Genomic DNA, 23,445 nt, shown 5'->3' with positions numbered 1-23,445 from the left:
CTGAATTATCACAGTGGCTGTTGCTTTGGTTACGGCGTAAGAAATGTTGGACTTTTGGAGCTGAGAATTACCAATAATCAATATATACCCAGCTTGAAATGGGATAAAATTCTAGTTCCAGATGTCTTAAAATTCTCGTCGAATGATTGTTGTTCCAGAATTACAAATTCCAAGACAAATTCCTTGTGTGTCCAATCACACTTGGCCAATTAAAAATTCTTATTCTATTATGGAGTTTCTGCATCACAATAAAGGCATGAAATAGAACAAAACAGACAACAGCTAATATTTTATCACAATCCTTTATTTTCCTTTGATCAAGAAACATTCCTACATGTCCTTCCTTATTAAAAAAACAAACAAAACCCAGCCAGCTCTTAACTGGGAATCTTCAGACAACATTTCTAAGAAAATGTTTTCATATTTTTTTTAAAAAAATTGTATTCAGAGCTTTATTAATTAGAGATATTACAAAATGTGTATTTGTCAAGCTTGGCCACTTCAAGGTGGGTGGACTTCAACTCCCAGAATTCCCCAGCCAGCCAGCCAGGGGGAATTGTGGGAATTGAAGTCCAACTCATCTTAAAGTAGACTTCAACTCCCAGAATTCCCCAGCCAGCCAGGGGGAATTGTGGGAATTGAAGTCCAACTCATCTTAAAAGCAGCTCAGGTTGACCAACATTGGGGTAGATAGATAATGTCTAAATTTCTATATATGTTGTCTATATTTGTACTATTTTTTATGTATAAAATTATGTGAATACATAAATATATGTGTTTATGAATTGAAAAAAAATATATATTATGTATATATTTCTGCTAAGCAGCAGGAAAACGTAACAATCTTGGCTTGGGAGGGAAGCAGTGGATGGGCACTGTAGTCCAGATCAGCAGTGTATGGGTACTGTAGTCTCAAATCAACGAAAGGGCAGCTGCACCGGTGGAACCTCTGCCTGTCGTCTCTTGCTTTGTGTTTCAAAGGATTTGAAAGACTTATTGGGGGAATAAGGATCCCGGCTCCGAAGTCACTCCGATTCCGCTTTCCTTCCTCCAGATTTGCAAAAAGAAGCCACTTGCTCCGGATTGAAGAACTACATTACCCAGCTTGCCCAGCCGGTTGCCGGGAAGAGGCGTGGCGGCGTCTCTTTCACTCTTTTTTTTTCTTTTTTCTTTTTCTTTTTTCGCTTCGGCTTGGCAAAAAAGAGAAAAGAGAGAAAAAGAGGAAATCGGAAATCCCAGAATGGCCAACGAGTTAAGAGGTGAGTTTGCAAAGCGAAACGAAGCAGGTTGCAAAATGCGAAACAAGGAAAAAAAAAAAAAGAGGCGAGTTTGCAAAAATGAATGAATCTCGGCTGGGAAAAGAGCTGCCGGAGGCTGCCCGGCTGGTCTGGCCGGGTCTTGGGGGGGGGGTGGGGGGAAGGGAGAGAGAAGAAGCCCCCTTGCACGGGCCGGAAAGGTGTGGATGCCCGAGCAAAGCTGCCTTCGTGGACGTTCGCCCGCTTAAGCGCTGTAATATGCTCTGGTGGGGCGGTGGATGATGGGCTGGGGGTGGGGGTGGGGGTGGATTTGGGGGCGGTGGGCACGCTCCTGCATTGCAAACTGTGCGGGCGGGGGGAGAAAAAGCGCTGATGCCCGGCAGACGCTGCATTCCTGCATTCAACGCTCCTTTGATCGTCTAAGCGCTGTATATGCTCTGGTGGGGGCGGGGGGTGATGGGCTGGGTGGTTGGATTTGGGGCGGTGGGCACACTCCTGCACTGCAAAGCGGTCTGGAAAAAGCACTGATGCCCCAGCAGGCGCTGCATTCAGGGTCCCTTGGCTGCCTCAGCGCTGTATACTCCGGGGAGAGGGAGGTGTGTGTGGGAATTTATTCTATTTTATTTTATTTTATTATTTTTATTATTTTATTTTATTTATTTATTTTATTATTTTATTTATTTATTATTTTTATTTTGTCAAGCAAGTATTAGATAACAAGTATAAGTATAAGCATGGTTATGAATACATGAAGTGGATACGAATAAAAGGGAACCATAGGACAGGGACGGTAGTCACGCTGGTGCACTTATGTCACGCTGGTGCACCTTAAAGTCCTCTTAGGCACGGGGTGAGGTCCACGGTAGACAGTCTAAGGTTAAAGTTTTGGGGGTTTGAGGCTGTAACCACAGAGTCAGGGACTGAGTTCCAGGTGTTGACCCCTCTGTGGCTGAAGTCGTATTTTCTGCAATCGAGTTTGGTGCGAGTTTACCTTGAGTTTGTATCAGGTAACAGATAATCAGAGTTGGAAGGGACCTTGTAGGTCATCTAGTCCAACCCCCCCGTTGCCCAAGCGGGAGACCCTACACCATTTCTGACAGATGGCAATCCAGTCTCTTCTTGAAGGTCTCAAGTGATGATGAACCCACAACTTCCAAGGGCAACTTCTGTTCCATGGGTTGATTGTTCTCCCTGTCAGAAAGTTTTTCCTTATTTCCAGGTTGAATCTCTCTCCTTGTTCAGTTCCCATCCATTATTCCTTGTCTGGCCTTCGGATGCTTTAGAAAACAGCTTGACCCCTTCCTCCACCTCCTCTGGGGAAGCCCCTCAAATATTGGAAGACTGCTATCCTGTCTCTCCCGGTCCTTCTCTTCCCTAGTCTAGCCAGGCCCAGTTCCTGTATCAGTTGTTTGCCCGTGTATTGTTGTGGTTGAAGCTGAAGTTACAATACCTGAGAGGATGCCCAGGTGGGGGAGAACGTGCTTTTCAAACCCTACCCACCTTCTGGTATCTGCTCAGAGGGAATCTCTAACCTGCCGATTTAGAGAAGCCGCTTGGAGTCACATAACTTCCTTCCCCCTCACCTTATAGCGGGGAGGGTATGGGCAGGGTCTGAAATTGAAACAGGGAGGGAGGTCAGACCAGGATGTAGGGTAGAAAGTGCCTGGAGACACCCCCTCCTCTCCTTGCAGTAATCCACAATTTCTCCCAAGCTCACCTGGGCTTGGAAACTAAGCTGAGTTAAGCCTGTGGCGGGATTGTTTTCCAAATTATCCCGGGAAGTAAGTTTTATTTATTTTTAAAATAAAAATCCAGGTAAAACCTTCATGGTTCTCCCTGCAAAGATGCGTCAACCAGAGGTGGTATATTCAGCCAGTTCTGGAGAACCGGTCGCAGAAATTTAGAGTACTTTGGAGAACCGGCAAATACCGCCTCTAACTGGCCCCGCCCCCATCTATTCTCCACCTCCCGAGTTCCAGCTGATTGGCTGGGTCTTCTTTGGTTGCCCTGCACAGGAGAACAGAGCTGGAAAGTAGGTCAGTGGGCTGGGGAGGGAATAGGGATTTTGCAGTATCCTTCCCCTGCCGTGCCCACTAAGCCACACCACACCCACCAAGCCATGCCCACCAGAGCCGGTAGTAAAAAAAAAAAAATTGAATCCCACCACCGGCGTAAACAATCCACCTTAACAATTAACTAAGATGTGTGAATCTGTCTTTGGGGGCTTCGGTGGGGAGGTTTTTTCCCCCGGCTCTTCTTGCAGATGCTGGTTCTGAAATGGAGACCTCTGCCTGGCAAGGAAAGGGATGTGCTGGGGTTGTGAGCCACTGTGGTCGCTTCTGAGCCAAAAGGAGATCAATTTGATCCAAGTTTGCCCGACGTATAATATTTCTGTCTGGGGAGGAAGGTTCCACTCGACCTCTCGGGATTTTTGCACGGAGGAATGGATGCAGGAAAATCTGCAGAAATCCGTCGTTGTTTCTCACTCATCTCAGTCTGCCCCGAGATGTTCCCAAAATAGCCATTTATCTCAGGGCAGGGCAGGCACGCAATGTTACCCTTTGGAACTGCTGCAGCTGTTTGTAGCAAATCAAGTGTCCCTGTAATCTTAATCTTAATCCCTTGTCATCCTTTATCCCTTCGCTTTTCTCTCGGCGGCAACAAACAGATAGAAACGGCCCAATTTATTATTATTTTTTTAAAAAAAAGGGAGAGGGGAGATTATACTTTGCACTTTGTTGGCACTGCTTGTTGTCTTGCAGCGAAATCTACCCTAGATATATTAACTGGCTGATTGGAACCCAGAAAAAGATTTAATCTTTAATCCTACTGGATTTTTTTTTGAGATAAACCCAAAATCGGCTGGGTTCCTTAGCAGAGACATACAGGAAGTCTGGACTTGCAAAATTGTAATGGTGAGGTTTGCACGGCACGCTTTGTAATTTAATTTGGAGGTTGAAGCGAGCAGAAAAGAGCATTTAATACTTCTTTGCAAGGCCGTGTCCTGGATTCCTTTCTCCCTGCGTTAGATAATTCTAGGTGGAGGATAGTTGAACACTAGAGAATTTTTCGGGTAGGAGATGGCCGGGCTGAGCCCGAAGAAGGGGTCAAATCTGTCATCAGTCATGAATCCCTGTGTGCCCATAACAGATCCTAAGTCCTGTCCACATTGAATTCCTCCTTTCTTAACTCCCAGTAATTTGCCTGGACCATTAATAGTTCGGATTCTTGAAATGGTGCGGTGGTCTAGAGGTGGGGCTCTTGCCTCGCAACCAGGAGATTGTGAGTTTGATCCTAGGTTAGAGTCCGATATTTCTGGGCACGTTGAGATTATATCTGCTGAATAAATATAACTCCACATTGGTGACAGGAAGGGCATCCATCCGGCCAGTAAACACTCTGCTAGCGCCATTCGGTTTGCCCAGATGATTAAAAGTTCAGATTCTTCTAGAGGACTTAAGCTTGCAATAAATCTTTATCATCATTTGGACTGCACGAATCTCCTGATTTCACCCGCGCTTGACATTTTTATTTACTTTGTATGAAATGATAACCTTGGGTGGTGGGGAGGGGGGAACCAGCTTTCCAGAACCATCTTTCAACCCAGATTGAGTAACCTGTACTCGGTTATAAGATGGTCAGTGAGATGGTGATGTTTGTGAGATGAATGTCCTTGAATGACTTCTCCTCCTTCTCCTCCTCCTCCTCCTCCTTCTCCTCCTCCTCCTCCTCCTCCTCCTCCTCCTCCTCCTCCTCCTCCTTTTCTCTCTTTTTGACTCACTCAGTGTTTCCCCTGGCCTGTGCTGTGCAGAACTACGCGTGGGGTAAGCCAGGACGGGACAGCCAAGTGGCCAAGCTCTTAGAAAGCAATGATCCGATGGCACAGATTGACGCTGACAAGCCCTACGCTGAGGTGAGTCCTTGTTCTTGCAGATCAAACCAAGTTTCCGGCATCCATTTTTCAAAAGTTCACTCTGGTCTTCCTTCACACGAAGCCGAAGAAACCTAATGAGTTAAAAAAAACAAAGCAAAAGAAAGTCTCGCTCACAGCCGTCCCCAAAGACAAGATTTGGGAGTCACGGCCATCTCCGTGAGGGTGGCGGGTCACCTCGATTGAGGTGGGGCCGTTGAGATTACTGCCAACACATACTTGTATATATATATATGTGTGCCTTCATGTCAGTGTTGACTCCTGACGATTGGCCTGGGAAAAAGTCTTTAAGAAATGGTTTGCCATTGTTTCCTTCCTTGGGCTGAGAGAAAGTTACTGGCTCAAGGTCGCTCAGTTGGTTTCATGCCTAAAGTGGGACTAGAACTTCCCATCTCCTGGGGATTGGCCCAATGTCACCCAGACAGCTTTAATGCCTAATGCAGGACTAGAACTCACAGTCCCCTGGTGATTGACCCAAAGTCACCTAGTTGGTTTTCATACCAACCATGGGACTAGAACTCACAGTCCCCTGGTGATTGACCCAAAGTCACCTAGTTGGCTTTCATACCAACCATGGGACTAGAACTCACAGTCCCCTGGTGATTGACCCAAAATCACCTAGCTGACTTTCATACCAACCATGGAACTAGAACTTACAGTCTCCCAGTTTTTAACTTCTAGATCACAAGGGAAACAAATATGTTTGGCCGATCCCTTTGCTAAGACTCGACATGCTTCTCGGGTGGGTTGACTCAATATGTGAAGCCATGATTGTTCTAACCAGGATTATAACATCCATGACAATGAGCTGGGCTCACTTTTCATGTTATGCCATACCCCAAGGTGCTCTGGGATCCCTAGTGCCACTTTTCTTTTCCTTTCCAGCTCTGGATGGGTGCTCACCCCAAGGGAGATGCGGTCATTCTGGACAACCGCATTCCCCAGAAGACGTTAAGCCAGTGGATCGCGGATAACCCTGCCTGCCTGGGGTCAAAGGTGAAGGACAGCTTCCAAGGTCAGCTGCCTTTCCTCTTCAAAGTGCTGTCGGTCAATACAGCTTTGTCCATTCAGGCCCACCCGACCAAGGTAAGGGCTTTTCCTTGGATGTGCGTGGGAATATTTTGCCATTTTCCAATTGTGGTTTCCCTTGGCTGGTGGCCCTCTTGGGGATCGGTGTTATTATATGTCCGATATTAACTCTTTTTCTTTTGGGGATAGGAGGTATGTGGCGTGCTCTGATTTTAGAACCTTACACTATATTTTTTGTTGGGAGAGATGAGTTTCAAAACAGCAGAAAATTACACGGCATTTAGAAGAAGCTCTGGGTTTCAGAGTCATAAGAGTCATAAGATTTTTGTGGAATTTAATGGCTGAGAGTTAATGGGGTATTTACATTTTTAAATTGTATAGAGATTATTGTACGGTCTGTTGTGTTTAATTTCATTTTTCTTTCAATGGTGTTGTCCAGTTTTACTTGTGGAAGAGCACCTCATTTCGTTGCACCCGCTTGCGAGTGTAATGACAAATAAATTCTTATGTCTATGTCTTATGTCAGAAAATGGTCAGTGTAGAGAACATGGCTTGCCACTACTATTGTATAGCAATAGTACTAACACTTGAGACTTATATACCACTTCAAAGTACTTTCCAGCCCTCTTTAAGCGGTTTACAGGGTCAGCCTGTTGCCCCCAACAATCTGGGTCCTCATTTTACCCACCTCGGAAGGATGGAAGGCTGAGTCAACGTTGGTCAGGATCAAACTGCTGGCAGTGAGCAGTGAGTTAGCCACTGCTAACTCAATAGAGGGAGGGAGGGAGGAGGGAGGGAGGGAGGGAGGGAGGAGAGGAGGAAGGAAGGAAGGAAGGAAGGAAGGAAGGAAGGAAGGAAGGAAGGAAGGAAGGAAGGGAGGAAGGAAGGAAGGAAGGAAAACAACAATAGCACTTAGACTTATATACAGCTTCACAGTGCTTTACAGCCCTCTCTAAGCGGTTTACAGAGTCAGCCTGCTGTTTCCAACAATTTTGGGTCCTTGTTTTACCCACCTCAGAAGGATGGAAGGCTGAGTCAACCTTGAGCCTGGTGAGTTTTGAACTGCCAAATTGCAGGCAGCTGACAGTCAGCAGAAGTAGCTTGCAGTACTACACTCTAACCACTATATCACCACGGCTCATGCAAAGTCTTCTTTGGCTCAAGTGGTAGAACCCAAAACACATCTACATGCTTTTCTTGGTAGCCTTACAGAAGTGATTTGTTACTGTCTTCTTCTAGAAAGACTTTTTTTTTTGACTTCGCAGTGTAACCCATAATCCTACTAGTGCTTGTTCTGTTTCCCATCCCAAGGATAACTTGGTCTAAGCCTGCTTATCTTCTAAAGATCGCCCAAGGTTGGTTAGGTTGCTGCTCCTTAAATCGGGTCTTCTGTTATGTATGACGAGGTCTATGATGGCATTGGAGAGTCAAATATAGGTAGGCAGTTTTGTCTTGGGTTCTACCACAAGAGATGATGGAAGCAGTGGGGAAGACCAGGGTTAATTTCAGGGTCAAAATGGACCATGTGTGCTGGATCTGGGAGCATTAACAGAACATTACACAGGGGATAGATTATCAAGCCAGTTAGGTTGACTTTAATCTCTGTTGGGTTCCAACTCAGCTGCTTATTACAGAAGGAACCTTTTGGACCCATCTCCTAATTGTATTGCTTTGGGGTCATTTCTGATCCTTTGGGATTGGGTCACTACTTTTCACTAGTCCGCCTCTCTGTGCATCTGAGGTCTCTCCCAGATTCTGCGATCCATCGATCAGAAAATGATCGGGTATCAGTTCAATGATCAAAGCCGACTTGGACGCTGGCCTTACCCATTGTCCGTTTCTCCTCTCCTAGGAATTGGCAGAGAAACTTCATGCTCAGTATCCAGAACACTATCCAGACACCAATCACAAGCCTGAGATGGCCATCGCTCTAACCCCCTTTGAAGGCCTTTGCGGTTTCCGGCCTGTGGAAGAGATTGTAGCTTTCCTTCAGTGTAAGTGTGCGAGGGGAAGGAGGAAAAGGATCACCAGATCCTAGAAAGATAAATGATCTGAGCTTAGTAGATCCTGGGAGTTTTGGACAGAAGGTTTCTTACTTAGAACGTTGCATTGGGAAAACGTTGAGAAAACGTTGCATTGGGAAAACGTTGAGAAAACGTTGCGTTAGAACTGTAGGAACCTCGCTGGATGATTAGTTAATGACTTTTTTTTGTGTTAAAGTAACAGTGGAGCAATATAATCTCATTCCTATCCTGAAACTTGAGATATTCAAGTTTCACGTTAGAGAAGGTGTAAATTCCAGACACGAATGAGCGGTCACCTTTTCTCCAAAGGTGTTTTCCCCAAATGGGGTCAACCTCAGTAGGTAGACTACATCATGAGATCCACTCTGCAGGAAGGCTAAAACTACTCTGATGGAGATTGGCGATCTCCACCAAGGTCATCTCTTGTGTTCTGTATAATCCAAGAGACGACATGGAAGATCAGCCACCCATCAGTTAGGGTGGATGCCCACCATCTCTCTGGCCTTTCTACAGATGTCCCTGAATTTCGAGCTCTGATCGGGAATGTAGCAGCGGAACAACTGGAGCGAAGTGGGAGGGATGACCCCCGTGGTGTGTCAGCTGCTCTGAGGGTCTGCTTCACCAGGATGATGAAGAGCGAGAAGAAGGTCTTTGTTGATCACCTCAACCAGCTGGTCAAGCGGATTTCCCAGGAAGGTTAGTCATATAGGAGATCAGGACAGGTTAATAGAGGTGCGAGCTAGACTCCGTGTTCCTGAAGTCACAATTCTTGATAACTCTAGTCTAGTCAATGTGACCCGAATCCTAAGCTAAAGAAGGCTGGGTTTTGTAGTCATCTCTGGGTGTTTCGGTGGTTCCAAGTTTGGTTTTATGAAGGATGGTAAAATTGACCTTGGGGGTTAAGGAAAGAACAAATACACCAGGGCTTTTTAAACTTGATCGCTTTAAGACTTATGGACTTCAACTCCCAGAATTCCTCCTTTAGTCATGTTAGCTCAGGACTTCTGGGAGTTGTAGTCCACAAGTCTTAACCTTGCCAAGTTCGAAGACCCTTGGAGTACGCCATTAAGAGCTCTCTTCCAAGCTATGGATTTCTTTAAGGAGCCATTAGGGTTGAAGTCCTTCAAGATCCCTCTTTTCCCTGGACTTGAGCTCTGGTGAACCTCAACAAGGTTCCCATCATCCTGTTTCCAAAGACTGGAGGCTCTCTTCCCTATTCTGAAGGGTCAATTTTGGGGATTCTTCTGTAAGGCTAATCTGAACACGCTGACATGTACCAGGATGAAGGTGTTGATGGCACCATAAAAAGCCTGTTCTGGGATTCTGCTTGGTACATTCTTAAACTACACACTGCATTCTTTAAAAAAGGGAAAAAAATTATAAATGTATATAATTAAAACAACATTCCATTCCAATTCAATTCTATCATTAATATTAATATTCATTAAAGTCTTAACATTTTTAACGTTACTTTTCAATTAAGTATCATACTTCTATGGGAATGGAAGTTATGTATTATATTGAGTGTTACAACTTTAGGGAAAAGATATAAAGGCGTCATATTCCAATCAGTAACCACAGGAGAAATTTTGTTTAATGAGAAAAGATAGTAGACAATTGAAACAGGTCAGACAAAAAATATAAATAGAATGAGTTGAACTGAGATGAAATAAATAAAATAAAATTGAGAAAATTAAAACAGGGGAGAAGCTATGCAGAAAATGTAAAATAGTAGTAAGATATGGAATAGAATATAAAAATGAGCATGAACCCGAATTTGCGTCTGTACGAAGAAATGTAACCTGGGATTACGCTGCTTTCAAAAAAGTTGTTTTATTTGTATTTTTGTTTCTTTTTGTGAAAACTCAAATAATTTTTTTTTTAAAAAAAAGCGTATCCTGGACCAATCCTTGCTCAACTCTCTTTCCCGTGTCTTATTCTTCAGCCGCTGCAGGAAAAGATATTTCAGCCAGTTGTGGAGAACTCCTTCTCAGGTTACACTCTCAATACCCAGGCGATATCGGTTGCTTTGTTATCTACTTCCTGAACCAGATGAAGTTGCAGCCTGGGGAATGCATGTTCTTGGGAGCCAATGAACCTCACGCCTACCTCTATGGAGGTGAGTTCCTTCCCAGGAAGCAAGTATCTGCACGGAGTGGGCAGGGGGAGAAAATTGGCATTTGGGGTCTCTTTTAACCAAGGATTAAGCTAGAGTTGAGTCCCCACATTATCTAAGCCAGAATTCCTCAACTTTGGCCAGTTTAAGATTTGTGGACTTTCAATTCCAGAATTCTTGGAAATTTGATCACCTTGGTCACTTTTAAGATGTGTGGACTTCCAACTCCCAGAATTCCCCAGCCAACATGGCTGGCTGGGGAATTCTGGGAGCTGAAGTCCACACGTCTTAATAGGGCCAAGGTGACTTCAAAAGCCATAATGTGACTTCTGATTCTGTGTGAGATTTGAGCACCACTGCTTAACGAGTGTCCTTACTCTACAGACTGCATCGAATGTATGGCCTGTTCCGACAACACGGTGCGCGCTGGTCTGACGCCCAAATACATCGATGTTCTGACCCTGTGCGAAATGTTGAACTACACACCAGCTCCTGCCAGCTCAAAGTTGCTGCCCCCTATTCAAAGCCGCCTGGATCCTTGCATCTCCCTGTATGACCCTCCCATTCCAGATTTTGCTGTCATGAGGATAGAGGTAAGGAGTCCCACTCTTGTGAAATCACAAATATAATGGGTAGCTTCCATTAAGAGTCATAATAATTTATTCTGATAGCATCCCAAAAATGTCTTTGGGGAGAATTTTCCCGAAACAGAAGGAATGGACAGACAGTTGTGATTCTAATTTTAGCGGGGTTATAAATTTGTGCCTTCAGTCCATTTTCTTCTGGAATTCAGCTATTTGGGATGCTTGCAAGTGTAGAAGGAATTCTGATTTTGGTCTGTTACAGCTTCAATTGCTTCCTGTTCCAGTTGCTTCCTGTTCTAGCTTCAGCTACTTCCTGTTTGTTTCTCTGGCTTCTGTTCTACTTCCTGTTTCAGTTTCACTTGCTTCCTGTTTCAGTTTGCTTCTTCCTGTTCCAGCTTCAGCTGCTTCCTGTTTCAGTTTGTTTCTTCCTGTTCCAGCTCCAGCTGCTTCCTGTTTCAGTTTGTTTCTTCCTGTTCCAGCTTCAGCTGCTTCCTGTTTCAGTTTGTTTCTTCCTGTTCCAGCTTCAGCTGCTTCCTGTTTCAGTTTGTTTCTTCCTGTTCCAGCTTTCAGCTGCTTCCTGTTCCACCAAACGCAGGAAGACTCTCCTTTTCTCTTACTTCCCGTGTCGAGCAACCCCTCTGCTTTTTTCTTACAGATCCCTTCCTCCCTTAAGCTGTACCTCATTTCGGCCATCGACTCGGCAAGCATCTTGCTGACGGTCCAGGGTTCGGCCGTCGGCACTTCCACGGCAGCTGGATCTGAAATGATTCTACGTCCCGGCACCGTGTTGTTCATCTCTGCCAACGAGAGCCTCTCTTTGCATTTCAATTCCGTTGAGGGGATGGTTCTTTTTCGGGCTTGCTGCCTCTTGTAATAAGGGACACCAAGCAATTTTCCTCTTTAGAGTAATTCAAGATGAGAAGCTGCCCTCGGTCCACATCTCTCCCATTTGTTTCGCCTTTCAAGGATTGAGGCTGAGGCGACTTAGGAATCTCAACGGTCTCCTCTCCTTGGGTGGCTTTTGGCCAACGCTCCTTTGGCCCATTGCTCCAAAAATGTAGGGTTGGAAATGCTTTGGTAGCCCTACTGCCCCCTAAGTGGGATAACAATGGAGGCTGCGGGCAATGCTTTTGTTTTCCGACTCACCAAAGAACACGTCTCTCAATAGATGCTTCTCCTGTGTCATGCTTGTTTGACTGGGGTGGTAGTCCGTGGATCTTAAGATTAAAACCATGTTTTTCGACCGTGACAAATTGTAGACAGGTGGACCTCAACTCCCAGGAACCTCCCAAATTTTGAGGTTGGCAAATTAACGAGTGGGGGTAGAAGAGGGGCACACGGTAATCGATGGTGGTGTAATTTTGGTTGCACAAATCGGTCCAGTCCTATGATGGCTTGTCTAATGACTGCACTAATTCGGGTCCCAATTGTAAGTCGAGGACTACCTGAAGTGTCTATGGAGATTCTCCATCCTCTAGGTCACGTCCCCAAAGGAGCTTTTTTCAAGAGGCAACTGGACTTTCTGGGGTTTGGCGTGCTTTTTTTTGTTGTTGTTGAAGATTTTCGCTTCTCATCCAAGCGGCTTTTTCAGCTCTGACCGGATGGTGAGGAATGGAAGGATTTCCTCAAGGAAATCAGACAAGCCTCCAAGTGGCCTCAACCTATCTCTAAAAGGATGCAAATGACCAGCTGTCTGCAAGGAGTATAAATCCTCCCTTTCCCCACCATCCAGTTAGAACTGAAGAAGCTTCTTGGATGAGAAGTGAAACATCTTCAAAGAAAAACCAGAAGGTCCAGTTGCCTCTTTGGGGGCGGGGAGGGGAACGTCTTTTGGGTTTACCTGAAATGTTTTCACTGGACAAGATGTTGATCCTGTATTATCTCTTTCTTTTTCTTTCTTACTCTCTCTCTCTTTCTCTCTGTCACACACACACACACACTGACCCTGGCACTCAAACTGGACCCTGACAAGCATCCTAACTAGATCTTTTGATTAACGCACTGTACATCTTGAGCCTAGTCTTGCATATTGTGCCAATCCAGCCGTCACATTAACCCATGATGTTTGGCCTAGAGGTTAGAGGCCTAGAGGCACCAGGCGGCTGCGAGTTCTAGTCCTGCCATAGGCATGAAAGCCAGCTGGGTGACTTTGAACCACTCACTCTTAGCCCAACCCACCTCACAGGGTTGTTGTGGGGAAAATAGGAAGGAAGGAATAAAAACAATATAGGCAGAATAAAAATCAAATAAATAAAAATAAATAATACTTGGTTTACCCAGGTGTGACAAGCTATATTCCTGGGTTGTTGTTTTTTTAAATAGCATGCTATACAAACCCGGTTTATGGTTGAATACATTTGACCTAAAGGGTCCAGTTGGCATTTTTACCAAGATGAGAACATCAGTTTCAGATAAACAAAGGGACAAAGGGTGTAGCATAGAAGGTACTTTATTGGATAAGACGCTTTCCTTGGTTAGACTGTACAAAAAAAAAAAGACACAATGAACCGAGTATACAATAATATTAAATTTCCCATAAGATTGTCTTGTGCTGTTCAGTTTTTTTTTTTTTAACAAAAAAAGAAAAACTTCATGTAATGCATTTTAGTGCTTTAAGGCAGCTTTAAAAAATAAAGTCTACGGGGTAGATTTAATGGAGTCTGCCCCCAAAATGCTTGTAGAATCATCCGTTCGCTCAGCTTTGCAGAAGAGAGCTGAGCAAAAATGTGTTTGTATAATGCCTACTATCTTAATTCTTGCTTTGCAAAATTACATATATTTTACTTTTAAGACTTCTGGACTTCAACTCTTTGGAAGTCTTCACAAGACTTAAAGAGTTTCCAAATTTGGAGAACTCTGGACAAGATGATCTTTAAGGTCTCCTCTAAGCCTTAAATACATGTCATTAAGGCTCATTGAACGAGCAGTGCATAAGTAACATGGGCTCCGTTGTGAACATTGTAGTTTCTGTCCTGGACAAAAACATTGTCCAGGATTGTGCCAACAAAAACAGCCCTTTTTTCCCCCTAATAAATGGAAAGGAACAGCAGCTTTACAAAAATAATAATAATAGCGAAACCAAAAAGATTGGTTTAGCTTAGTACAACTTTCGCCACTATACTATAATATTCACCACTATCGGTACAACTTCCTCCAACCTAGGATTTGCCTTCCCCTCGATGATTAAGACTTCCAAGTCTGAACTTCAAGCAACTGTAATCCGGCACAGATGGAGAGAAAGGAGTAGGAAATGCTGATTTTATAGCTCTAGCAAGCCAATTCTTCAAAGATTTGTACACACAAGGTCACTTTTTAAAAAATTAACTTGCCGGTGAGGTTTCCCAGCAGGGCAACCCCCCCGCCCCCCTCCAAATCAGCGTGCCTGCTGGTAACTGATGTTGGATAAGTTTGGTTAAAAAATGGCTGGAGAAATCAGATTTGGGATTGAAAAATAATCCAGATCACTAGAAGGCGGCAGCGGTAATACTGTGTTTTGGCTGCCATCTACTGGACATCTTTAGCTTTGTAATCCACAATTTCCAGTGGAATCTCTGTTTCACCCTGGAACAGGTCAACCAAAGACATTGCCTTTGAGAAGGGACTACGATAACTCACCGCAGCCGACATGTCGTGTGACAAGTTACATTAATACATCCAAAAAAAAAAAAAAAAAGGTGGACAGAATCATTAAAGAAAGGAAGGACCAAATGAAATGGGAATGACGGAAATTAAAATGATTATTTAAATTATTTAAGTGGAGTTGCTGAGTTGGCTACGGCAAGTTAATCCCATTCCGTTTTAAGAGAGTCACATCAGCCTCAACAGCAAGTTGTGCGTGTGAGGAAGAAATGGACTTAATTATTTTGGTGGGGAGGAAAGGTTGAGACGAGGAGTGAGATGTATAGGATGTCAACACTGGGACATCCTTCTCAAATTGCAGGGATGCACTTCGAGGAATTCTCCAGATCTTCTACGATCAAACTTGGCAGATGACATTGAGTCCCCACAACCAACGAAGCAAAGATGGACAATTTCAATGCTGATGAACTCCACTACACCCTCAAGAGAGTACAACGTGTCCCATCCAAGATCCAAAACATCCTATCCAACATCCAGAAATCCCACACCTTGTCTTTAGAGATGGTGGACGTTCAAGGCTGTCCCATCAACGTATCTCTTAAGACGTTAATTGAGCCATGTTTCTTGAGAACAATGGATTTAAATTAAAGTGGTCAAGGACAGACCGTTTCTGTTCTGGGTCAGTCAGTGCTGGTGATCTAGGAAGACCATATCTTGACTTCTTCCCCGGAACGGCTTGGCGCACAAGTCAACACACCTACAGAGTCTGTGCAAGCTGCCTAAAACTCGTCCTTTCCTACAAGGAGGTCGAGGTGAAATGGATTGAGAGCATGCAGGTGCACTTTTCCGTGGGTTAATTAAACGTAGACAATGGTCCCTTGGTGGTCTTCGGAGGCTGTTTCTAAGCAGCACCTTCGTCCATTTGAAGGCCACCAGGTTTAGAGAACGTTAAAAAGTAATGGAGGGGTTGATAACATGAGAGCTATATGTGACCTCCAAAGCTGATGAGCTGATTCAACCTTGTCCTCCTCACTTACCTTCCCCTCTTATTCCTTTAAACTTCCCCAGAAAGGAAAGGGGTCCAAAGCAACCCCCCCAAAAAATCCCATCTACCAAATAAATAAATTTTACTACCTAGTAACTAAAGCCACCAACAGGCTGGCTGGAGACCCAAGAAAAGGCCCTCAAGAAGCGCGGTGCAAGCTGCTCTCTCGTGCAAGACCAGACCTCCATTCTAAGGAGGCCCTGCAGAAATATCTCAAGATCTTCTCTCTCGCCAGGAAAAACAACCTCTTTCCTCTGTCTCTAGGCGGCATAGTTGTTGTTTTTCCCTTCGTATATTGACCTCTGCCACCCCAATGTATTGTAAACCTAGTCATTGGAATGGCTATGGTTCACTTTTTTTACACGCACACATGCACGCACACAGGTTTTCTGTTTGCCTTTTATAGGGAAGAAACCCTCGCCTCCTGATTAGTCCTCAGGAGTGCCGAACCCGTCCGGAAAAAAAAGGCAGCCTCTCTTTGCACAGGGCATCCACCAGGCTCCCGAACACTTAGCGGTGAACACACTTCTACGTTGCACCATCCAGAAGACGCTTGGAGCAGCGAGGAAGGTGCCAGCAGTTGCCCGGCCTTGCCCTTCCAGGGGCCGGATCTCCAGGGCTGCCCACCTCACCCCGCCAATCCTGCTGATTTGACCTAAAATTCAAAGCTGGGCTCAGCAGGGGTCCCCCCAAAAAAGAGAGGAACTGGGAAAAGAAAAAGTGCTGAATTCTTGACCCGTGTCAGTTGCAGCCCTCCGGGGCGTCTTCCTATTGGATGGAGCAGGAGGCAGAGTCGCCGAAGCAACAGGAACACGGTGAGGAAGAAATGGGCTTGGGAGGGATCAGGTCGAGATCCTCGTCGTCGGGGATTTCATCCAGGCGGTAGCCGTCCTGCAGCAGTTGCCGACTGAGATCCTGGTTGACCTGAAGGAGGGGGACAAAAAAATAAAATAAAATAAAATATGGAATAACAAGGTTCCGTGGCAAACTTACCTGGCAGAATTAGGTCTAGTGGTTAAGGTGCTGGCCTGGAGACTCTGAGTTCTAATCCCACCTTAGGTGTGAAAGTTGGTGTGGGGGTGACTTTTCGGCTAATCGCCAGGAGACGGTGAGTTCTAGTCCCACCTTAGGCAGGAAAGACAGCTGGATGACTTTGGGCCAATCACCAGGAGATGGTGAGTTCTAGTCCTGCCTTAGGCATGAAATTTGGTTGGATGATTTTGGGCCAATCCCCGGGAGATGGCGAGTTCTAATCTTGCCTTAGAACATGAAAGCTGGCTTTGGGCCAATCCCCGGGAGATGATAAGTTCTAGTCCCACCTTAGGCATGAAAATTGAACTGGGTGATTTTGGGCCAATCCCCAGGAGATGGTGAGTTCTAGTTCTGCCTTAGGCATGAAATTTGGTTGGATGATCTTGGGCCAATCCCCAGGAGACGGCGAGTTCTAATCTTGCCTTAGAACATGAAAGCTGGCTTTGGGCCAATCCCCAGGAGATGATAAGTTCTAGTCCCACTTTAGGCATGAAAATTGAACTGGGTGATTTTGGGCCAATCCCCAGGAGATGGTGAGTTCTAGTCCTGCCTTAGGCATGAACGTCTGCTGGGTGGTTTGGGGCCGATTATCAGGAGATGGTGACTTCTGGTTCTACCTTAGGCATGAAAATTGACTGGGTGATTTTGGGCCAATGACCAGGAGACGGTGAGTTCTAGTCCTGCCTTAGACATGAAAGCTGACTGAGTGCCTTTGGGCCGGTCCTTTTCACTCATCACAACCCCGCCTCGCAGGATTGTTGTTGTGGGGCAAATAGGAGGAAGGCGTCGCGCACGTGTTCTCTGCTTTTGAGTTCGTTACAACAATAATAATAAAGGCAGAATATAAATAAAAACAATAATGACATTCAGGGGCCTCTCTAGAACTTTAGGCCGGTCCACTTCACACACAAAAAGATGCACGCACAAGATTAAATGTAGCCCCCAATTCCACAAATGAGGATTAGCATTTGAATTGTAAGTGGCACCTTCCTGCTGCAGCTCGTTTCCTTCTCAAAGGTTGAGAGCCTGAACACGCAACAGCAGAATAAGTGTGTGTGTATTTGTGATTGTAAACAGGAGAAAGAGCAGACAGATCAAGCAAACCCTTGCCTTTCTTAAAGAAGCTCGTAAGAGAGCTAACCCAGGAAACAAAATTAAATTACTAGCTCGATACCCATGCTTCCCTACGAAACTTTGTGGGAGGGCTTAGTTTTTGGGGAGGAAAATAAGGAGGAAAAAATTCTGCCTCTGCCTACCAGCATCCATCGGTATTCATCTGGCTAGCGTCCTATCAGTGTGTGAAGAGAGTTGAGGGCTGTTTGGAAACGGAAACAGTATTTGCTGTGTGAGCAAGGAGACAGCAAGGAGTCTGGGCATGGCTTAGCTCAACTGTTCTGTACTAAAGCTGCCTGGGGCTATGAAACTAAAACTTCTCTGCTTGTGTTTGGCATTTGGATCATATTTCTTTTTAGGTGGGGAGAGGGAGTAGAACTCAGCATCAGAGCGTGTTAATGATGATAACGATAATTTAGGAAATACTCTAAAAATGTTCTGATAGTCATTTCGGAAAATCTTTTCTTAGTGAGCCCCTAGAAGCCGAGAGGAACATACGTGCCAAATTTCAAGTTTGTAAGTTTTACGGTTCTGGAGATTTTGTGATGATGCGTGAGGGATATTTCGCTTTAAATATAGATTGATTTAAATTCCATTATTCAATTATTTAAATTCAACACCAGACTTGCCTCGGCCGAGGAGTAACCAGAAGAACATCTTGATTCCAGGTCATCGCTAGGAGAAGAAAATGAAGGACAAGTTGAAAGGATACCGCAAGCCCCATTTTCAGTCGCCACAACTCACCCATAAAAATCAACGGGCCTCCCACAAAGATCGTAAGAAGCCGTCCTGCCACTGATCGGCGTTTTTCAATAAAGATTTAGAATAGAATAACAGAGTTGGAAGGGACCTCTTCTAGCCCAACCCCCTGCTTAGGCAGGAAACCCTACACCGACTTCAGACAAATGATTATCCAACATATTTTTAAAAACTTCCAGCGTTGGAGAATTCACAACTTCTGGAGGCAAGTTGTTCCATTGATTAATTGTTCTAACTGCCAGGAAATTTATCTTTCATTCTAGGTTGTCGCTCTCCTTGATTAGTTTCCATTCATTATTTCTTGCCTTGCCATCAGATGCCTTAGAGAATAGCTTGACCCCCTCTTCTTGGGGGCAGCCCCTCAAATACTGGAAGACTGCTATCCTGTCTCCCCTAGTCCTTCTTTTCATTAAACTAGACATACCCAATTCCAGCATACCCAATTCTTTATGTGTTTTAGCCTCCAGTCCCCTAATTTGGGACATCCTGCTTAGGCAAGGTATTTATTCTTGGAGCTGAGAGCTAACCAACTTTTTTTTATTTTTTTTGCTCTAGCTACAATCAGATAATTATTTCCTCCTCTTGTCGTATAGCTGCTGCTTGGTGGTAAGCGACTGGTCATTAAGTTGAGGACTGCTTCTGTAGAGCCAACTCATTTGTGGGTTCAGGATTCAACCTTGCTTTTTCAGACCCACCCAGAAAGTCAAGCAATGCTTACATGCCTCTCACCTGTCGGAATCAAGGGCCACCAGGGTTTCGTCTGAGGTCTGGCTGAGCGCAGTGTAGCCCTTGTTGAATTTCACCGTCCTGGTAAAAAGAAGACGACACTACCATGAAGCTACCAGGCGCAGTGGGGGTGGAAGGGGAGAGTGCAGGGCCTGATCAGAAGGCCGAAGCAGATGTCCACTTAGATCAAGCTAAATTTATTAACACTAGGGAATTCCTGGAAACTTGGCATTCAGACAAAAATGAGGCATCAACAGATCCATAGAGATAAACCACACTTACACGCCATTCAAGAGAGACACTAAAAAAAGCTAAACAACAACAAAAAAAGGAAACAAAAAGACCAGAACACACCCTCTCCAGCAGTTTACACCCAGATAAGCAGGGATAAACACCAGGCAAATGTCTCACTTAACCACAGAATTCTATTCTATTCTATTCTATTCTATTCTATTCTATTCTATTCTAGTCTAGTCTAGTCTAGTCTAGTCTAGTCTAGTCTATTTTCTATTCTATTCTATCCTTATTGTACCCTATGACTATCATTCAGTGTTGTACTTGATGATTCCTGACTCTTGATGAATGTATCTTTTCTTTTATGTACACTAAGAGCATTTGCACCAAGACAAATTCCTTGTGTGTCTAATCACACTTGGCCAAGAAAGAAATTCTATTCTATTCTATTCAAGAAAAGGACATAAAAAACTGACCTCAAGCCTCCTGGTTTGGGCTGTTGCCGGACGGCTCCTGAAAGCACCCCCTTCTTCCGCAGCATTGCCTTCGCCATCTCGCGATGTTTTTCTTTGACACCAAAAAACAAACAAACAGGAAGAGAAATTCAGCAACTGGCTCTGCTAAAGGGGCTTCTGTAAATAACCCAATTTTTACTGTGGCTGCTTGTAGCAGCATCTCACGCTTTGGCCAGAAAAAAACAGCCTTTTGGTTCTAAGTTTGGTTCACTTAACGGTCACCATGGGCGATCCACGTTATGACCGCCATGACTTATGACCTTAAATGGGCGGCCTCCGTTACAGTCGTTAAGTTGAGGACTTTGTATAAACAGCACATTTCTGGTGGTATTGGAGAAAAGCTGCGTGTTCTTTTACTTACGTAGCTTATCCTGAATAGAAGACGGTTTGTTCATAATGTAGGGACCTCTTTTCTCTACCGGGGGGTCTCGGCACATCCTTCGTTTGTCCCATTGCCCCTGAAAAAGGAAAGTGGGGAGTGAGAAGTTGAAAGAGCCGTTGCGTTGGACCTAAAAATGCAAATGGTCCATAAAATTAAACATATGTTTATTTTATTGGCCCTTCCAACAAAACCGGTGTCGAAACATTTAAAAACATGCTGTGCAGCCGTGTGTTGCTGTATTTATACGATGCAAGGTGCATGGAAGGGTTAACACACACACACAGATTAGTATGGGGCCCCAATGCTTGCGGGGGGGCCCCCTGCCTAAGACAGCCCTGGGGGGAGGGAGGCTGAAAAGCAGAGCCCAACACTGAGCCCCCAACCCCCACCTCCCTGCCCACTTTCCAAACGCCAGTCTTGAGAGGTGGGATGATGGGGAGGGGGATTAGGGTCGGGTATAGAGTTTACTCTCCCCCTCCTGGGCCAGGCTGGGAAAGCCTGGATCTCCCTCCTCGTCTTTGACATAACTTGGCCCGTTGTGAATGGAGCCTCCCCAGCCAGCAGCAGTCTACACCCCCTCCTACGTCTCCTCCAATAGGAAGACCAGAAGAAGAGGAAGGGGTGGGGTTTTTTGGGGGGTGTCTTCCCAGAGGCATGAAGGCCCGAACTCAAAGACCCCACCTCAACCCCCAGGCCGCCGCTCTTTTTCCCGGCCTCACCAGGTCGCCGCTGGGCCCGAGGGGCGGCCCGGCCTCCTTCCCCGCCCGCGGCGTCTCCTCCTCGCCTCCGTCTCCTGTCGCCATCGCCACTTCTGCGGGAGAGGGTTCCGCCCCCCGCCCACCCCGAAGCCACGCCTACCCCCCCCCCCGCCTCCGCCCGTCTTCGCGCCGCTCCGCCAATAAGAAAACGCGACGGGGCCGGTCCCTTGTTCAAAATTAGCATCCGCCTCTCTCCCGGATTGGTCGGTTCTTCCGTTAAAGCCCCGCCCTCGCTCTCTCTTTCTCCCACTTTCTGGCGGGCAACGCCCTATGGGCGGGTTAAAGAGACAGAGAGAGTGACCAATGGGAGGCGGGCCCTTGTTTTGTTTGTTTTTGGGAAGAGCAGGGGAGGAATTAGAAGGGGCGCTCTAGGATGCTGGAGGACTTGCGCTCCGTGGTGCCTGTCCATTGCCCTGCGATTGCTGAAAATGTTGCTGAACGGACCAGCAGGAAAAAAAAACCAAAAACCCTCCAAGTATAATTTTATCTCATTGGTCTGAAAAAAGGGTTTTCTCCAGCCTGCTCCAGATGGACTACAACTCCCATCACCCATCACCTATTTTTGTTCATTTCAATGTAAACGTTTTGCTTTATGTGGTGGTTTTATTTATTATTTATTTATTGAATTGATATTGCTGCCTTATTCGCCCATGGCGACCCGAGGTGGCTTACAGAATGTAAAATTGTATTTAAAACAAAAAAAAACACAATAAAAACTAACAAAAGGAACCTAATTAATAAAGTACAAAAGAACAAAATCTGGAAAAATAAATAAATCACCTCCCCCAAATTCCCACCCCATCCCGCTGCTCCCAAGGACAGCAGATCACACCAGCCATTTGACGGGCTCCAACCCTCTCTGGGTTCCCCAGGCCTGCTGGCAGAACCAGGTCTTCTTCAGTGCCTTCCGGAGGAGTGCCAGAGAGGCCATTCTAATCTCTGGGGGAAATGATGTTCCAGAGAGAGGGAGCCACCATGGAGGAGGCCCCACCAGGTGTATCTCCCTCAGGGGTGGGACCCACAGCATTCCCTGCCTCACTGCTCTGATGGGTCGGGTAGCTGTGACTGGCAAGAGACGGCCATCCCTCAGATCACCTGGTTCCCAAGCCATGAAGGGCTCTAAAGGTGACAACCAGCACCTTGAATTGCACCCGGAAGCAAATCGGCAGCCAACGCGGCTCCTGCAGGAGAGGTGACACATGTGCACACCGGGATCTGCATCAAACCATGCGGGCCGCTGCATTTTGCGCCAACGGGAGCCTCCGGATGCTCTTCAAGGGCAGCCCCATGCAGAGCGTGTTGCAATAATCAAGACAGGAAGTGACTAAGGCATGAGGGACTGCGAGTAGGGACCGCTGGTCCAGGAAAGGGTGTAGCTAGTGCACAACCTGCAGTTGCGCAAAGGCCCTCCTGGCCACGACCGCCACCTGCCCTTCGAGGAGTTATGAGCCCAGGGAAGCCCCTAGATTATGCACAGCGTCTCTTGGGGGTAGTGCCACCCGATCCAAGAACAAAGGTGGTAATTCTCCCTGAGCCAACAAACCCCAAACCCAGAGCCACTTGGTCTTGCAAGGGTTTAGTTTCAACCTGTTGCTCCCTATCCAGCCCCTAACAGCCTTCAGGCACTACGAGAGGGAGGACACAGCAACATGTAACTCATCACAGGCCGAGTCATACGGCTGAGTATCATCAGCACATTGGTGATGTGGATGGATGACCTCACCCAGCGGCTTCATATAAATGTTGAACAGGAGTGGAGAGAGTACCAAGCCCTGACGAACCCCTTCTTATAAATTATAAATTTATACCTTGTTGTAAATTACATAACATTGTTTGATGAGATATAAATTTAACTTATATATATATACATTTAATAAATAGTGTGGCAAGAGATTTGATTAACCTATTTCTATGAAGGGAAAGCTGTGAAGGCGTGTAAGGACAAAGCAACATGGAGCAATTCTTAGCCATTATACGAAGAGTACGTAAACTGAATTTATAATGTATGGGCTGCTTTTCCTACACTTTCTCATCTTTCCTGGGATACAATTGTTCACATCAAGATGTAATGGATCTGTATGTTTATCCTATCAAAATAATGTTCATTATTTACCACTATGAATTATTATTGTTATATCTGTTTTCTTATTTTATGTAAGTTTCCATTTTAGTATATACTCAGTGATATAAGAAAAAGTCATTGGATCAAAGGAAATTACAGCCAGCAAATTAACAGATCTAATGTAGAGACTTGAGATTTTTCTTTTTATATAGTATATGCTAAGATTTGTGTAAGTGGCTGGAGTCAATCAAGCTTCTTGTCCAATATATATTCCATGAGAGCAATATGATGTTCTTAACA

At 45.4% G+C, this 23,445-nt stretch overlaps 2 protein-coding genes across 2 annotated transcripts; one reads left to right on the top strand and one right to left on the bottom strand.

Annotated features, from left to right (window-relative positions):
- Positions 1–836: 836 nt before the first annotated feature.
- On the top strand, positions 837–12,751 carry MPI (mannose phosphate isomerase). The gene is made up of 8 exons (XM_026709693.2): positions 837–1,259; positions 5,042–5,169; positions 6,073–6,273; positions 8,069–8,210; positions 8,754–8,936; positions 10,186–10,359; positions 10,741–10,949; positions 11,596–12,751. The coding sequence occupies exons 1-8, from the start codon at positions 1,241–1,243 to the stop codon at positions 11,812–11,814; spliced, it is 1,275 nt and encodes a 424-aa protein (XP_026565478.1). The 5' UTR covers positions 837–1,240; the 3' UTR covers positions 11,815–12,751.
- A 622-nt stretch (positions 12,752–13,373) lies between these two features.
- FAM219B (family with sequence similarity 219 member B) lies at positions 13,374–21,153 on the bottom strand. The gene is made up of 6 exons (XM_026709692.2): positions 21,045–21,153; positions 20,305–20,401; positions 19,905–19,995; positions 19,198–19,275; positions 18,339–18,384; positions 13,374–16,488 (listed from the first exon to the last, which is right to left on the bottom strand). Exons 1-6 carry the CDS (start codon positions 21,126–21,128, stop codon positions 16,333–16,335), a joined length of 552 nt encoding a protein of 183 aa, XP_026565477.2. The 5' UTR covers positions 21,129–21,153; the 3' UTR covers positions 13,374–16,332.
- Between the last annotated feature and the right edge of the window lie 2,292 nt (positions 21,154–23,445).

This window comes from Pseudonaja textilis, chromosome 13 (assembly GCF_049901715.1).
Source record: "Pseudonaja textilis isolate UNSWEBS1 chromosome 13, rPseTex1.2, whole genome shotgun sequence".
NCBI lineage: Eukaryota > Metazoa > Chordata > Lepidosauria > Squamata > Elapidae > Pseudonaja > Pseudonaja textilis.
This window is presented reverse-complemented; position numbering and strand designations above follow the sequence as displayed.

Bases quoted from the DNA above. Each gene is read 5' to 3' on its own strand.
- MPI (XM_026709693.2), top strand. The intron at 6,274-8,068 runs GTAAGGGCTTTT...CTCCTCTCCTAG, and splicing joins TTCAGGCCCACCCGACCAAG to GAATTGGCAGAGAAACTTCA. The intron at 8,937-10,185 runs GTTAGTCATATA...CTTATTCTTCAG, and splicing joins CAAGCGGATTTCCCAGGAAG to CCGCTGCAGGAAAAGATATT.
- FAM219B (XM_026709692.2), bottom strand. From the start codon at position 21,128: ATGGCGACAGGAGACGGAGGCGAGGAGGAGACGCCGCGGGCGGGGAAG. The intron at 19,996-20,304 runs GTAAGTAAAAGA...TTGGTGTCAAAG, and splicing joins TTCTATTCAGGATAAGCTAC to AAAAACATCGCGAGATGGCG. The intron at 18,385-19,197 runs GTGAGAGGCATG...TTCTTCTCCTAG, and splicing joins GTGGCCCTTGATTCCGACAG to CGATGACCTGGAATCAAGAT.